At 39.4% G+C, this 16,193-nt stretch overlaps 1 protein-coding gene across 2 annotated transcripts; it reads left to right on the forward strand.

The window, feature by feature from the left end:
- The first annotated feature begins 3,318 nt into the window (after window positions 1-3,318).
- On the forward strand, window positions 3,319-9,133 carry LOC146572195 (dnaJ homolog subfamily A member 3, mitochondrial-like). Of its 2 annotated transcripts, XM_085276200.1 has the most exons (12): window positions 3,319-3,553; window positions 4,759-4,895; window positions 5,008-5,091; window positions 5,214-5,423; window positions 5,563-5,715; window positions 5,799-5,946; window positions 6,098-6,162; window positions 6,254-6,382; window positions 7,067-7,182; window positions 7,479-7,573; window positions 7,698-7,836; window positions 7,955-9,133. In XM_085276200.1, the coding sequence occupies exons 1-11, from the start codon at window positions 3,349-3,351 to the stop codon at window positions 7,826-7,828; spliced, it is 1,473 nt and encodes a 490-aa protein (XP_085132326.1). In that variant the 5' UTR covers window positions 3,319-3,348; the 3' UTR covers window positions 7,829-7,836; window positions 7,955-9,133. The 2 variants fall into 2 exon arrangements, with proteins under 2 accessions (XP_085132326.1, XP_085132327.1); XM_085276201.1 differs by lacking the exon at window positions 7,955-9,133 and having other exon boundaries at window positions 7,698-7,838.
- The last annotated feature ends 7,060 nt before the right edge of the window (window positions 9,134-16,193 follow it).

Below are 16,193 nucleotides of genomic sequence, written 5' to 3' on the forward strand. Positions count from 1 at the left end.
TATATCTTCCAGCTGCAGGACAAACTGAATGAGACTGGAGTGAGTGGAGTCACTCTGAAGTGGAGAGAGCAGCCTGATGGAGAAGTCTTCCACAAAGAAGGGAGAAATTCACAGAAGGAAAAAAAAAAAACTGAACTGTGAAATTGAAAACCGATCTTTACATCTGCTTATCTTCAACACATAGTGGTTGTTTAGTGTTTCTGAAATGTATTTCTAAATTGTCATTTAGTACAGCTTTAGTGTTTGCAGTTATTAATGATACTCCCAGACATCTAAAACGTGTCATCTCTCAGTGACTTAAGTGACTTCATTTGCATGATTTCCACTTTGATATTTAATATTGTTATACAGAAATGAGTTTTAAGCTTTAAACTTCTTTGACTATTTTTTGTTTCATATGTTAAGCAACCTTTCACATATTGCTGTTTTCTGTCTTTTCTGGTAAAGACATGTTCTATCTATCTGAATTGTAAAAGAATCAAAAGGAAGAATTTGTGTATGTTTGTGTGCGGGTAGTTTGATGTTTAGTTTGAATGTGATGGTAAATCCCCTGCTTATTATGTTTAGTTCCTACTTCCTTTTGCAGTTAACCACCAAGAATAAATATAAAACCTGTACTGTATGTGTGATCTAGATCTCCTTTCAATAGCAAGGCAGCTATTTCCATAAATGAAAATTAAGTTACTTGAATGCTGTGATGCACATAAATGTCAGGAATCTCTTGAAAATGTTTCAAACTGAACAGACACAAAACAGAAACATTTGTTGTTGGTCTAAAAAGTCAAAACGTGTTTAGATTCATCATTGCTGGCCAGGATCCACTGATTTATCAGTTTGCAAATAAAAGGCTAGTTATAAACACATTATTTAAACTAGTAAATGACATTCACTTGCTCACCAAAGACATCGACTTCTTTAAACAGTCCCTGAGTACACTGATGGAATGCTCTAATTAGACTGTGTGTATTAGGGCTTGGAAAGTTTGGCAGGTCAGGCTCTGGTGTGGTCGCCATGAGATTTGTCACTCATCATCAGAAACCTCAGTATGGATGGATAACATTTGATTTTGTTTAATAAAGATTCTTATGCTGGTCTGAAACTATTTAAATATATTAACAGGCTTTGACTTTGGATTACAGACTGTGGTGGTAGGTTGAATAATAAGTTTAATGTGAGAGTGTTGGCCAACAGCCTGTAGGTCTGATAGCAATACTCTATGCAGCTTCTTCATGACAGCCATGGTAGGAAAAGAGGTGGGTGAAAACAGATCCAACAACATGGAGCTGAGTGAGCAGAAAATGTATGAGAGGAGTAATAGGGAGGGAAATTAATGGCAGCAGGCTGGCGAGTGGAGATTGGAAGGTTTGTGAAAAGAAGAGCAACAAGCAGAAGAAGGCAGGAAGTCTCAGAGAGTGAGGTCGGTAAGGTGCGGTGAGGTGAAGAAGTCTAAGTCTATTTCCTTCATGTGGTGGTGAAGTTTGAAGGTGAAGGTGAAGTAAAGAAAAAGGGATCTGCTAAAACTCACAAAGATAATAAGAGTAAGACATAAAGTATTCTGGGGTGTTAGGGGATGGCGACTTGAGGACTGGGTGTATCATGAGCTACCTCTGTTGATTTCCCTCCTCTACACTGACAGTATACTGCTTATACTAACTTCATACTAGACAGTGTAACGTTGTTATAGAGGTTGGATTTAGTGAATGAATCTAAGCACCATAAGTTTAAATGCAAATTCATCTACTAGACATCATAGGTTTCATCACAGACAAGATTAGACGGCCTACGGAGAGGAGGTAATGGTACTGTACAAGCAGTGCCTGGAAAATAACCTGTCTCTCAACGTCAGCAAGACAAGAGAAGATATAGAAATGATAGTCAACGGTCACATTTCTATTTATGATTTCTTTATCTATTTATAATAGTGTGTAAATATATATATTTTATATATACTTAGTCTCTTAACATTTTTTACAAAATGTTTAATTTCATAAATATTTTATTTTTTACTATATTTTTTACTGTACTATACTGCTGAGTGATTTGTCTTCAGCTCGTCAAGTACATTTCATTGCAATGTTGACCCTGTGCTAACTTACATATGACAAATAAAACTGAAACTGAAGCTGAACTGAACTTGATGGAACCCACCACTGACCATGAGCACCACAACCAACACAGTGCTTTACTATCAATCCATCACAGTACAACAACCGTACCTTTATCTACTGCACAAAACTTCCCAGTATTTTCATGAAACATTTGAATAAAACAAAGTAGGTATACCTTAGTTTGTTTTGCAGCATGTTTCACAATATGAAAATACATAATGACGACCTTCCATGCAATCTTTAAATCTGCAGTTTATCAAGCATCACTGATAAGTCCGTACCTTTAAATGTTATCTCTCTTCTTCCTCTCTGCTTCTGTCTTTCTTATATCTTTCTCCATCTCTGAGTGCAGTTGTCACACTCTTTTCTCTCTCTGGGAAATACCTGCAAGGACTAGCAGACACAGTCAGCAACAGACTGAACACAAACAGATTGTGTGTTTGCTGGTGTTAGGTAGAAACATTGTATTTGAAGTTGCCTGCCTTAAAAAATCTTAGGAGTAAAAAAGTGTTACTCTCGTTATGCTTCCTCATCTTCAGTAGTGCTAGATAGAAGAGGAAGTACTGTCACCACAACTTACAGATACCTGTATTCAGTGTGGATTATTTTAACCCCAGGTAAAAATGCTATAAATGATATAATTGAATAAGGAACATTTGAAACTTCAGTACAAGAGAGAGACGAATGATATTTAGCTTCTTTCAGTGACTGTCTGGCTAAAAATGATGGAAATTTCGTTCACAAATGACAGCAAGTCATCTGAGCCACAGACAACATCCCTGTCCTTTATTTATCCAGCTAAAAAGTCTCATTGACAATAAAAAAGTATTTTTTAAGGGATATGGCCAAGACACCATCAAAAACATCACCGTTCTATAAAGATATTTTAAGTGGCCGAAAAAAATGATTCATTATCATGTAGGTACAAAAATGCAGACTTACAAAAACAGGTATATTCTTTATTTAATATATATCTAACCTATAAATCATCTTCACTGCACTCTATTCACCAATATAAGCAAAGTCATTACACAATAAAAATACGCAGAAACATAGGAGATTGATTTTTTTGGCAGACGATCGCTTTTTTGCACAGGACTTTTCTCCAGAATGTGACTTCTTGGAAATTCTGCCAGGACTGGCCGCATGAAGGACGTGAAGGAGGCAGTAATACAACACAGATGGATGTGAGCTGCCGTTAAACACTAGAGAAGAAGAAGAAGCCGGTAGTGACGCGAAAATGGCGTCCTCCGCTGCCCGGCTGACTACACGCTGGTTAACAGCATCAGTTTCTTCTGGATATCGTAGCGGCCGTTTTCTCACTATTTCATCCGGGAATGGAGGAGTTTGTCCAGCGACCAAATCACAGACACACCGGGCAGGGACAGCGGTTAGCCTGAGCTCTTGGACACGCGGACATGCCGTGACATTGAGAGAACTGACAGGTGGGATAAGTTAGCTAAGTGTCGCAAAACCTGTTTTATATCAGCACGTATTCTAAATGCGATATCCAGCAGCCTGTCTGAAGGTCTAGTTAACAGAGCTTTGTGATGCTGAGAGAGTGAGCGACATTGAAATGCTGCCGTAGTTCTCCACAGTTCTTTAGCCTCCTGTGAGAACCAGTAGCAGTCAGTGCAGTGTGAATGCACCAGTGACACTCTGCACCCATACACACCTTCCTACGGATCAGACCGCCTGTATGGCAGCATCACTTAGTTCTCCATCCCCCTGTTTAGAATAAATGGTGACTGTTCATTTTTAAATGTGCTTCACCAGGACTAGATACTCCCAGGACAACGTTACTAATACCAGGTAGCAACTTCACTTTATCATTGGATGAACTCGACAAAAGTTTGAACTTCTCTCTTAGGGATTCCTCTGTGTTGACATAATGGCAGGATATTGTCTGTGTATTTATCAGCAGCACCTTCAGGCTGCAGATCCTGTGTTTAATGACATCTCTGAGCTGGTTCCAGATCTGCTGACCACTGATCTCACCGTGTTGTTAGACAAAGGCTTTGCTTTGTCACGTGGTATGCTGTCATGCTGGTTGCTCCTGTTAGAAGATGGTCGGATGCGCATGCTTAGCAGCAACACTTGCAGATATTCTTCTCATTTAACTTAACATCTTGTCTACGTTCTTTAATCTGGACATTAACTGATGACCTGTATTTGAACAGTTTTACACTTCACACATTTCATGAATAAACAGATGTTCCTACAAAGTGGTCAGTAAGTCAAGAAGGCTGTATCTAATTTGACAAACAAATATATAATGATAGCTGCAGTGACTACCAGATATACTCAGTCAAAGGAAATTAATGGTCAAAAGTTTCAGTAATTAAATTATTACTTAGCAACTTAACAACTTAGGACTACATGTACAAAAAAATAGTCAATTAGAAGTATTAATTTTAGCTTTAGCAAAATAAACTATACAGTTATACACTGTATTAGTTCTCCTCTTGGATGTAAACCTAAAATAAAAAAAAAAACAAATTACTGCGTTTATGTTCAGTTTTAAAGTCTGATTATACACACACACACACCCACACACAGTGGTTCACACACATTTAGAAAACTCCTCAGAGATATTTGTAAAAAAAAATCTGCACCTCTAATGTCACCATGATATCCTCTTCCTCTGCAGGGGTGAGATGTCCCCATGGGATTAGCTGCTGCTCTTTCCACTCCAGCAGCAGACTAGCAAACAAGCAGGACTTGTATGAAGTCCTGGGCGTCTCCCGCACTGCCTCACAGAAGGAGATCAAGAAGGCTTACTACCAGGTCTCTTAACATGCTCTTGTTAGACTTCTTATATGTGTCATTCCAGTAAAATGAGTAAAACATGCAGTTTTCTTTTGCCTTAAATGCAAGCTTTTCCTTTTCATTTGTCCAGCTGGCAAAGAAGTACCACCCAGACACCAACCCAAATGACCCAGAGGCCAAAGAGAAGTTTGCAAAGCTAGCTGAAGCATATGAGGTAAAAAAAAAAAAAAAAAAACTCAAAGCAAAACAGTTATATAAATACAAACATCCAACGTAAGTTCATCCCAGAAGCACATTTAGCCTGATATTTATCTGCTTTCTTGCTTCTGTGTGCAGGTGCTGAGTGATGAGCTGAAAAGGAAGCAGTATGACACGTACGGCGCGTCGGGCTTTGACCCGAACCGTGCCGGTGCTGGTCAGCAGCAGTACTACAGGGCTGGGGGCGCCACTATAGATCCCGAGGAGCTCTTCAGGAAGATCTTTGGAGAGTTTACAGGAGGCATGGGCTTCGGAAACATCAACAGCATGTTTGAAGAAAGGCCAGAAGTAAGAGGACGCTGACAACACCATAGCATCGACCTTTTTAGATATGTGATGTTAATTTGATGTGTTTAGTTAAGATTCAGTTTAACATACAGATGTGAGAATTGAACACTGGTTTTTAAATGTTCCCGTCTTTTCCTAGTTTGTGATGGAGCTTACGTTTTCGGAGGCGGCAAAGGGCGTGAATAAGGAGCTGAATGTGAACATTGACGACACGTGCCAGAGGTGTGACGGGAGGGGCAACGAGCCGGGGACAAAGGTGTCTCACTGTCACTACTGCAATGGCACAGGGATGGTGAGTTTCCGACCGACGCTCGGCAGCAGGCTCCTCTCAGCACCTGGCTGCACTCGTCAGCTTGTCTGTGTCGCCCCTTGCAGGAGTCGATCAGCACAGGACCCTTCATGATGCGCTCAACATGCCGGCGCTGTGGTGGGAAAGGATCCATCGTAAACACGCCCTGCGCCCTGTGCAGAGGTTCAGGCCAGACTAAGAAGAGGCAGACGGTCACTGTGCCCGTACCTGCTGGTAGGTTTCCATCCTGGGTTCTCAAATCCATCAATGTTTTTAATGCGAGAGTTTACCTCTAGTGTTTGTAGCTACTGCTGCTTAAAACGAATAACCTCAAAAGTTTGCGTTTAATAGTTGGTTTTAAAATAGACGACTGCATATATTCCAGGAGTGGACAATGGTCAGACGGTACGAATGTCAGTAGGAACTAAAGAAATCCTCATTACATTCAGAGTAAGTTTTGGTCTCTCAAATTCACTTACTCCTTATTTTACTTGTGAGAGAGCAGTGCAGAGGTTTGATGCGTCGTGTTTGATCTGTGCAGGTTCAGAGGAGCCCGGTGTTCAGACGTAATGGAGTAGACATCCACTCTGATGCCTTCATCTCAATAGCGCAGGCCATCCTGGGAGGCACAGCCACCACACAGGGCCTCTATGAAACTATCAGTATTGTGGTGAGTGTGTGTCGACAGTAATATTCAGAAGGCCAGTCATTTTCAATTATCCTAGTGGGTCACCATGATACTGCAGTTGGGCCACAGGAATAACAGAAATTCAGTTTGAAATTCTTTACACACATGTACGGTTACATATGTGTAGAATTTTACTTGTTTGTAAACAAAGTGAGTAATAGGAGGTGTGTGATAATACTCTAAATTTACTGCTCTTGTATTGAGGTTTGTGTCCCACTTGTTACACGTTGGCCTAAACACTTAGCATATGATTGTGTAGCTTTAGCAGGTTACAGTCAACAGCCTGCAAATTTTAATGTTTTTGAATAAAGATTTCATGGAAAAGCTCAAGAAAATTTCTCTTCTGTTTGATTAGAGTGAAGATTTCAGATTGGGTGAGCCCCATGGGGCTTTCTGGTCTTTAAGGGGGGCACAGCACTCTTGACTTTGAGAATCTCTGCTTAAGCTAATAAAATGTGTTTTTAGGTAACCTCAATGCGCAAGTGTTTGATATTTATAGTTTGTCTATTGTGTTTTTTTTCTTTTTATTTCTGCAAATTATTAAAGAGTGTAAAGTTTTAATAAAGAGCGGTGCCTGCAGTATTTCTAACTGCCTCTCTCAGATGCCTCACAGGGAGTTTCACTGGAGGAAACCTCTATTTCAAAATGTGTTGGTCGTGTTTTCAGATTCCTGCCGGCTGCCAGGCTGATCAGATCATCAGGCTGCAGGGGAAAGGCATTCGGAGGATAAACAGCTACAGCTACGGAGATCATTATGTTCACATTAAGATCAAAGTGCCCAAGTAAGTTAGTCTGATTGTCCTACAACCAGACATTTTTTGGCAGAATTTTTATTTATTATTTAATTGTTATTACAGAAACATGATAATGTGAATTTTTAAAAAAGTGTAACTTTATTTAGACCCACAAAACTTTTAAATGATGCAGTATCAATAAATTTGTATAAAGGGGTTATAAGAGATTTATGTATATTTTTATTTATGCATGTTTTGTTGTTACATCTTATAAGATGCATTTTTTTGTTAATTTTCTGATATAAATTGGTACTAATCACATGATTCTCTTCACTTTCCTGCAGGAAGTTGACTCGGAGGCAGCGCTCTCTTCTGCTGAGTTATGCAGAGGAAGAGACGGAGGTTCAGGGGACTGTCAGCGGCGTCAGTCCTTCAGGAGGTCAGAACTAAAGCTCAGCTCCATCATAGAGTCAAAGCATGATTTCATAATAATGCGCACATCCATAGAGATAGGTAGTCCAGCCCTTCTGCACTCACCTGATGAAGTGCATGTTATTGTCCAGGAGGGGGCAGCAGCACTTCAGCCACCAGCACAAAGTCAACCGCCTCAGAGGAGGGACAGGACAAGCAGAAGGAGAAAGAGGAGGAAGGAGGCTTCTTCTCCAAACTAAAGAAAATGTTTAGCGGACACTGAGACTGCAGGTTGGAGCTTTAAGTATCTCCTACCATCCCTGATAGAGAGCTAAATGTTGAACACAACAGATATTTATTAACCAGTCTTAATCTGCAGTGTGGTAACCACTTTTTTTTAAATTTTCAGGTAAAAAAAGAAGCAAGCAAAACAATAGTGTAAAGGAAGATGAAAGAATCTACACACCGGTCCTCCACGCCGTCTCCTCTTGCTTTAAAAATCCGGCCAGGAGTAGAAGGAAGAGAGAAGCACAGTGGCATTTGTGTTGACACAGTCACACATTGTTGAACTTGGAGTTGGAGAACGAGTCAGGGCCACCCACATGACGAAATGTAACCACAAGCACAGACAGGTGCTCGGCGGAAAATTTCTTGATGCGCTCACAAATAAACCAGAAAGTGATTTTTGCTTATTTTTCTGTTACCTCTCATCCCTCCTTATTGTCTTTGAAGCTACTCGATGAGGCAGCGCTCCACAGACAGTAGTTCTGTCAAATTGTGTAAGACAACCAGACAACCTTTGAATGTAAATGTGTTACAAGTAAAAACATGTTAAAAGGATTGCAACTGGATAAAGATTGACATGGATTTTTCACATTGGAATTATGTCATGACCTACGTGATGCTATATCACAGCTAAAAGGTTCCCATCAACTTCCAATGTCCTTAAAAATGAAGCATGGCTGTAAATTCTTGGTAAAGCAAAGTCTGAAGTTTGACTCTAGTTACATTGAAATTTTAGGCAGTGTAATAAAAGGAAATGCAGCTATTGCAACTGCAGTAAGCCAGTGATCAGCAGATGATTGCAAGATTGGCTAAGGTAAAAACATTCACTTCAATCAGTGTTACACCCAGACTCCACTACATTTCCATATAATTTCCATACACTGATATAATCTGAGAACAGGTTTAAATTGATATACATTGACCTGTTAAAGAGATCTTCCTGCAACTTAACTTTTCATTTCTGATTTGTTCTATTAAATAAAAATAGGTTAACTTTTACAATTTGGTGATACTTAAAAAATATAATCATGTGTTTTATTTGTATTGTCTCAGAATTTAATCCCTACTTTTGTCTCATTTAATGTAAAAGTTTTTTGGGGGGGGTTGTTCATTTTGTATTTTCATGCTGTCACATTGACAAGATATTAAATATTCTTGAATCAAAATTCTAAGAATATTTTTCAGATGTTTAGCAAGAAACAAATGTGAACCAGGCCTAACCAAAGGCCTAATTAAGTTATGCTCTCTTCCTGGTCAATTGTGCCTGTGCGTGGCAACAACACAAATTTAAATAAAGATTCAATGTTGGAAAATGTTTTTCTTTCTTTTTGAAATTTAAATGTTGAGATTGTAATACCCTGAAACAGCAGCAGATGGCAGCGGCAATGGGTAAGTAAATGAAGAAATGCTCTCACAACAACGCTGAAAGGTCTGCTTTGACACAGGCGCGCTCAGCTTTGTTTGATGTGTTCAGCCACCCACTTCATAACCACGGGCAGTGTCTGAACAGAAGCTTTTGTGAGGGTCATCAGGGACGTTGGCTTCAGACAGGGGCTTTCCAGCTGTTTTCAGTCTCAGTGGTCAGTCCTCACAAACAGGACTGGTGGTGGTGGTGCCAGTTAAATGTATGATATAATATGAAGTCACAGATACATGCAGGACAAGCTGGTGAGTGTGTTCTGCATGCATCCATGTGATAGCATACTTTTGTGCGGGTAAATATCCAGCTTATGCATGGATTTAAATGCTTACCAAAGCAGGTTGCTATAATGATAAATGAACGTTTAAAAGATGGTACAAAGGACAAGGGTGAAAATAATTTTCAAAAATTATTCAGTTGCAAGACTTTTTTTTTCTTCTCAGTTTGTTCCAAAGTTAAAGGGCACTGATGTCAAAAGCAGATTTTCTTTTTAATCAAGAAGGGCTTCAATTGAGGTTCAAAGGCTGCGCGCTGACTTATGTGGTCAGACCCAGACGTGCTTTAAAAGAATCTTCAAATCTAATATAAAACCAAAAGGCACCTATTAGACAGGATTACAGTGATGTTCTGTGTGCTAAAACCAATCAGGTGCTGCATCCTGAGCTTGTTGGAGTCAGTAGATCATATCATAAAGGGCAATTTGTTCTACAGAACATGTTACACATGTTACTCTTTTCACATACATTGATTGATTCAGTTTAACTATCAAACCTCATGTACTGAAGCAAGACTGTTGGATCCTACTGTTGCAACTGGTTGACAAAACTCTGAGATCTTTATTGATTCCCCAAAATCTGATTCCTTGTGTCTTAATGCCTTTTGGGAAATGCTTTTGGGGCTCTTTTCATAATATCTAGATACCTGCAAACCTACACACACCATCCTAAAAGGTTGATTCTGTTCATCTGAACATAGCATTTTCAGTGGGAGAAACGTTTAATCGCTCATCCAAGTGACTTCTTCAGTCCAGATGAACAGAATCAGCCTTTTGGCATTTACTTACCCAGATGATTGAGCATGCATCAAGACATACAGTGTATACATCATGTATTCAGGGGCCTGGCTAGATTTTGTTGAAATAAAACTTGAGTTAATTGAGTTAATCTACCCAGTGTGTGTATGTATTGTGCATTGATAAGCCACAACATCAAAATCAACCAGTACATGATGTTCACTCGCTGAGTTTATAAATTTTTGAAAGTTGATTGTGGCCAGAGTGTCAAAAGCGTTAATATTTATGAAAAATCTTGAAGCCTTGAAACCATTTATAGTTTGATTTGAGGACAAGCCTTTAAAGAAAGCCATGAGCCTGGTAAAGAAAAAGGTAAGTGCATGCAACATTTGTGTAAGCATTGAGCTTCCTCCTTCCCTTTAAAGGGATTTTTAAGAGCTTGTAATTTACCACCGTTCCCAGTAATTATGATGTCATTACAACTGTAAATAAACTTTGGCTCACTCATTTGCAGCATGTTGCAATAAATCGGTTGCTCTATTCCGTCTTACTCATCTTACTTGAGGGAGAAAAAATCTCTTCCTCCTTTACCCTCTGCTGATTTTTCTTTCTTTTCTTCTGTCTACAGATTAGACATGAATATGAAATAAATACAAGCTAACCTATGTTTGTATAACCTAAAACTAACCTAAGATACAGAACACAATAAGCACTCAAACTATACAGAAAATGTTCATAAGTTTAAAAAATAGTTTGAAATTATGCCTATATTTCAAATATGTGTCATAGTGAGTTAAAGGAGGACTGTAGTGTTTTTACGTTCAGGTTTTGTTCTGCAACATAACTATTAATGATTTTTATTTTCACTGGCATCAGAAAACATTTTAAAAATGAAAGAAAACACTGACAGACAAATATAATATTACTTTGTACTAATATGTACTTAATATCTATAAAATAAATATGACATTAAGCTCTTTTAAACCGTTATACACATTTAATTGCTTATTTAACTGAATGGATGTTTTTTTCTTAAGAAATAAATAGCCTCTGACATTTTTCAGGATTTCAAAACAAAGATTTGCGCCAAGCTCCAAACAAGTTCCCAAAAGGCTGACAGTTAGTGGACACAAAGCTTTCACTCAGTCGCTTGGTATTCAGATCCACAGCTATATATTATGTTGAATGTTGAATAGCAACATGCAGACAAAAAAGCCCTTTACAACACAGTTAAGTGACAGATTTTGTCCCATACAGCCAGACCTCACAAAAGTCAGTAAAAGGTAATTAAATGTTGGACAGAGTTACCAAATTACAGACATTATTTGACCTTGTCTAGAGTCCATCGAAAAAAGCCAAAAGCTTTACAACCTTTCAGCTATACAAACAGATAAAAGCTCCAGTCTGCCAATCATGTATGACTGACATGTGGCTGCTGGGAGTAAATGAGAAAAGTAAAAATGCATCACAGGGAGTCTTAATTGACTTCTTCCCTCTAGCATTGCAGTAAAAAACACCTTCACATCTTCTCACGAGGCAATACAAAAAGGTCAAAAGCAGAGTGCGGTGGGTAATTGGAGTTTTAGGGTCCTCTTGTGCTGCTATTTGCAGGCTGATGGGTAATTATATTTACAACACAACAATGCTGACTGTGTGTGGGCATGAAGATGGTGACTGCGTGCACATTAATGCTGCCTATTTATAATAAGAAAACCCTGTCTGGATTAGACGGCATAAATGTATACGAGAGTTTACCTCCCAGCTGGTGACATTTTGTGAGATTTAGTGCGCGCCTTGCCTGGAAGCGACCCATCCTAACCCTGGTTTACCAGGATTATGGTGCTGCTGGTCTGTCCACTGGGAAGTGGGTTTTGTTTTATGTGGAGCGGATTAAGATGGGGATTTGTGTATTTTGTTGCTAGCTGGTTCACTCAAGCTTCAAGATGACCCTCCAGGTTATAGATGCATGGAGCCAGCTCCTTGTCGCTGGAAGAAAGTAAGGTATAGTGTATAACAGGTGGATGGTGCTTGCTGAATAGATAAACAGCATTACATCTTTTCTAACATGGGAGTAAGTTGGATTTTCCACATGTGTTTAGCATTTTTAACTAGCTTGTGACCCACTGAGTCTGGGTTTGTGTCTTCTCCTAGTTTTCAAAACCTGTCACAAACCCCTAAATAGTGTTTGGACTGGTTCTTACTTACTGCTTTTCTACTTGATCACTCAAAGTCCTTTATACAACACGTCACAATAACTTTTTTGGGGTGTAGAGCTTTCTATTTAACATTCGCACTCCAATAAAAACAACTCTGGGTTCATTGCTTTGCCCAACGATACTTTGGATCGAACCATCAACCTTCCAAAGTGGAGATGGCCTGCGCTACCTCCTGAGCAAATAGCCATCCCTATAAACCATTTGACAACCACCAGTCACTTGGAAAAGTGTGAATTTCACAAATAGTTGCAAGTCATTCCTGGAGGTTGCTGTTTGTCACTAGTGTCCACAAAGAGATATGTAGTGCTGTATCAACAACCTCCTAGTGACAGCAGCTTTCTGTAGTGATAAAATATGCAAAGCAGTTCAGATGCAGTGGTGACCAAAGTTATGAGTTACTCACAAATGTCTGACTTATGAGGGATTTTAAGGCTTCAGAATGCCATGTGCTGTATTTTGTACATATCTTATGCTTTTTCACTATCTCGGCGCACAGGCCAACTGCAGAGCAACATGAGCAGCGCTGTAAGGCATCTCTGTAATGCACAAGGACGCTTCATTGCGATGGATGATTGTGTATTAAGGAACTTGAACCTGGTTATGCTCAGCACCAAAAGACCTCACTGCCATTCTTCTGCCATATTAAGGCCTGACCTCTCCCTCCTTGTTTGTTGTAATTCTCTGTATAAAAGTGGCAGCTCCTAAATTCTGCCAAAGTCCAGGATCTAGCTTATGACACGAGTCATCAGCATGCTTTTGGATTGCAAAAGAAGCAGTGAGAGTGAGTAATCCAAATCAGATTAGTCACTGATTCATAATAACCACCTCCAAACTCCAATTTTGTTGTTTTCAGACTGGGAGATATTGGCATTAAGGGACTGGAGTCCATAATCACCAGGGATGGGTCTACACCAAGTAGTGGGCCAACTCAAAGATATTTCATCACTGTTTCAGTAACAATCATTCTCTGGGAGTGCATATGTGTGTAAATATGCGCATGTGTGCAAGCGTGTGGAAGCTAAAGGGTAACTTTGGTTCCAGCCTGTTTCCCATTTCCCCCTCAATCAGAGGAACCTCTCATCCAATTTCACCCTCCCTTTCCTTCCACCCCCATACTCAGCTAATTAGGGTTCCAGATCACTACCACATGTGTGTGTGTCTACGCCTGCGCACGCATGTATATTTATGTCCATCTCAAGGGGTCAAGGAGATGTTCCTTACCTCTCCAACTACTAAAAGGGTGACTCCAGATTTAGTATCAGATTACCAGATTGCCAAATGTTTTCCATATGGTCTTTCCATATCAGTCCAAACCTGGCCCCTGTCCTCCCGCTCTCACCCAACTCCAGCAGCACGGTGACATATAGCACACAAATGGATGACCTCATGACTGGTAATGTTTTTCAGAGATTTGTCTCAGATTTGTAATGATGACTGAGCAGCCTGTTTGCTTTCAACCCAACTACCAATTTGCCTGAATGAAAAACAACACACTTTTTGAGGTTTTTGGTTGATTTACATTCTTGCTGTCAAAAGAGGGATATCGTGGAGAAATCCCAGGTTTCCCGTGGTTGGATGATTATTACAGAAAAACCATTGGCCCCTTTAAGTCAGACAGCCTCTGGGAGACGATGCGTTTAGCCAAAAACACAATGTGCTGAAATGATTTGGAACTGGATCGGAGCAGCTGTGTGTGTGTGTGTGTGTGTGTGTGTGTGTGTGTGTGTGTGTGTGTGTGTGTGTGGGTGTGTGTGTGTGGGTGTGTGTGTGTGTGTGTGTGCTCAGTCTACCCTATCACCACTACATACACACTTCTATACCTACAATTAACTCTACATACAAGAGTGATGCAACTGCTTTTTGTTACATAAATTGAAATATGAGTTTAGCTTTCAGCTCTACAAATTACAGTCCTCTCATATTTGATGGCTACTTTCAATATTAGACCCTACAGATTTACATGGGTTCATTTTAGTGTTAGGTATGGAGGATTTCCACAGAATTTGTAAATTGAAGAGAATTGAATGCAGTAGATTTCCTCCATGAATGTGTTGAGCACACATTAGAAAGGAAGAAACATCAAAGCATTTGAAGTGTGTTTAACTGCAGTGGTTTAAATGAAACTGCTTCTGCTTTGAAGTACAGAAGTTTCAAAAGTTTGCCTATTTTTTTCTATTTCATCCACTAAAATTCAAATTCATCTAATCAGTCTGAGCTAATAAACCTTACTTTTGTTTGTGTATCTCAGTGGCCACGATGTACCTGTCCTTACGTATGTACCACATCCCTGCATTTTATATGTACATGTCTATTATTTTACTAAATACACGCCAGCTAATTTTTGCAATCTTTAAATATACATATGAATTACTTGCAATACACAAAGAATGGCAGAAAACTAATGATCTTTTGTGCAAATTATAGCTGTCAAGGACTACAGATGAATGTCAGGAGTAAGGTGAATTTTTTAAGTGCATGCTTTTTTAAAATGCTTTCACATGTGCATAAATGGTTCTGCATGTATCTCTACATCTGCCAGGACCTAAATATCATCAGGCTTACAGTGCCTGAGAGAAGCTGACCAGATTTCGTTGCATCACACACACCAATCATTCTGTTAAGGAAAGTCTCCCCTGCCGTCTCTCCCACACACTTGCTCCTCCAGTCAGGCTCCTCTGGCGGGTTGTGTCTGCCTCATGGCAAACAACCCCAGCTATAAATCACACTGTTTTAGCAGTGTGGTCAGCAACCAGCACAGCATGAAGTACAATTACTAACTGCAGCCACTTATGTTAAATGTAGGAAGTGTGTCATTCGGGTGATTGTGTTTGGAAGTTTCCATGTGTGTTTGAAGAAACAGGGACAGAACAGAGGACAGGTTCATGTCACAAATACTCTCATATGCAGTCTTATCAAATATTTAAATGTTCTCAAAACGTTCATTTGGAAAGTAATGAGTTCTGCTCGAGAAATAAAAAGTGTCCAATAGAGACATATAATATTTATCCTTGTTAACAATCAGTCCATGACTTTTGAGTTTTAATTTAATGAAGTTTATACATATCCAATTTCCATTATTTTTTTTGCAGTACAATCTTAATGCTTTTTATTTACTCCCTCATACTCACCTGCTCAATTTCAAATTTAGTTATGTCATATTTTTGCCTTTTTTTTCTACTTTTCCCCATTCTTCATGGTAAGTAAAACTGGTGTGGGATTCCACTGAGAGCACCTGCGTGTTTGAATAAAATACAGACACAGGTGCCAGTACTTGGTTAACATATTACAAGAAGTAGTAGTTGTTATGGAACAGGAAGACTCACTTTGTTGTAAAAAGGAGATGCAGAAAGTCATTCACAGCCATTAGGCTTTTCAATTCTCACACAGAAAGCAGATGAGCCGTATCAGACTATATGAATTTAAATTTCCTTTGATTTTTACTCTACTTGGGGCTGACCCCACCAATGGTGCCACTGCCAAAACGTTTAACTACCTGTGAACTATTACACCATTGTACATCTGCTTACAGTGCTCTAAAAGTTTTTTGGGGTTTTTTGTGCCCTCCAACAACATTTGCTCACTCTTCTTCTCCAGGTTGGCTCCTTATCCCCACCTAAAATTCAAGTTGAAAGGCCACCATTTTTAATTATCTCGGGGACTTCAGAATGGTAAACATTACTTCCACTGAGTCATCAAAAAGTAGCAGTGGAAAAAA

Source organism: Mchenga conophoros, linkage group LG6, assembly GCF_057382185.1.
Source record: "Mchenga conophoros isolate Kocher_MC1m ecotype Shallow Benthic linkage group LG6, M_conophoros_male_GT1.1, whole genome shotgun sequence".
In the NCBI taxonomy this organism is placed as follows: Eukaryota; Metazoa; Chordata; class Actinopteri; order Cichliformes; family Cichlidae; genus Mchenga; species Mchenga conophoros.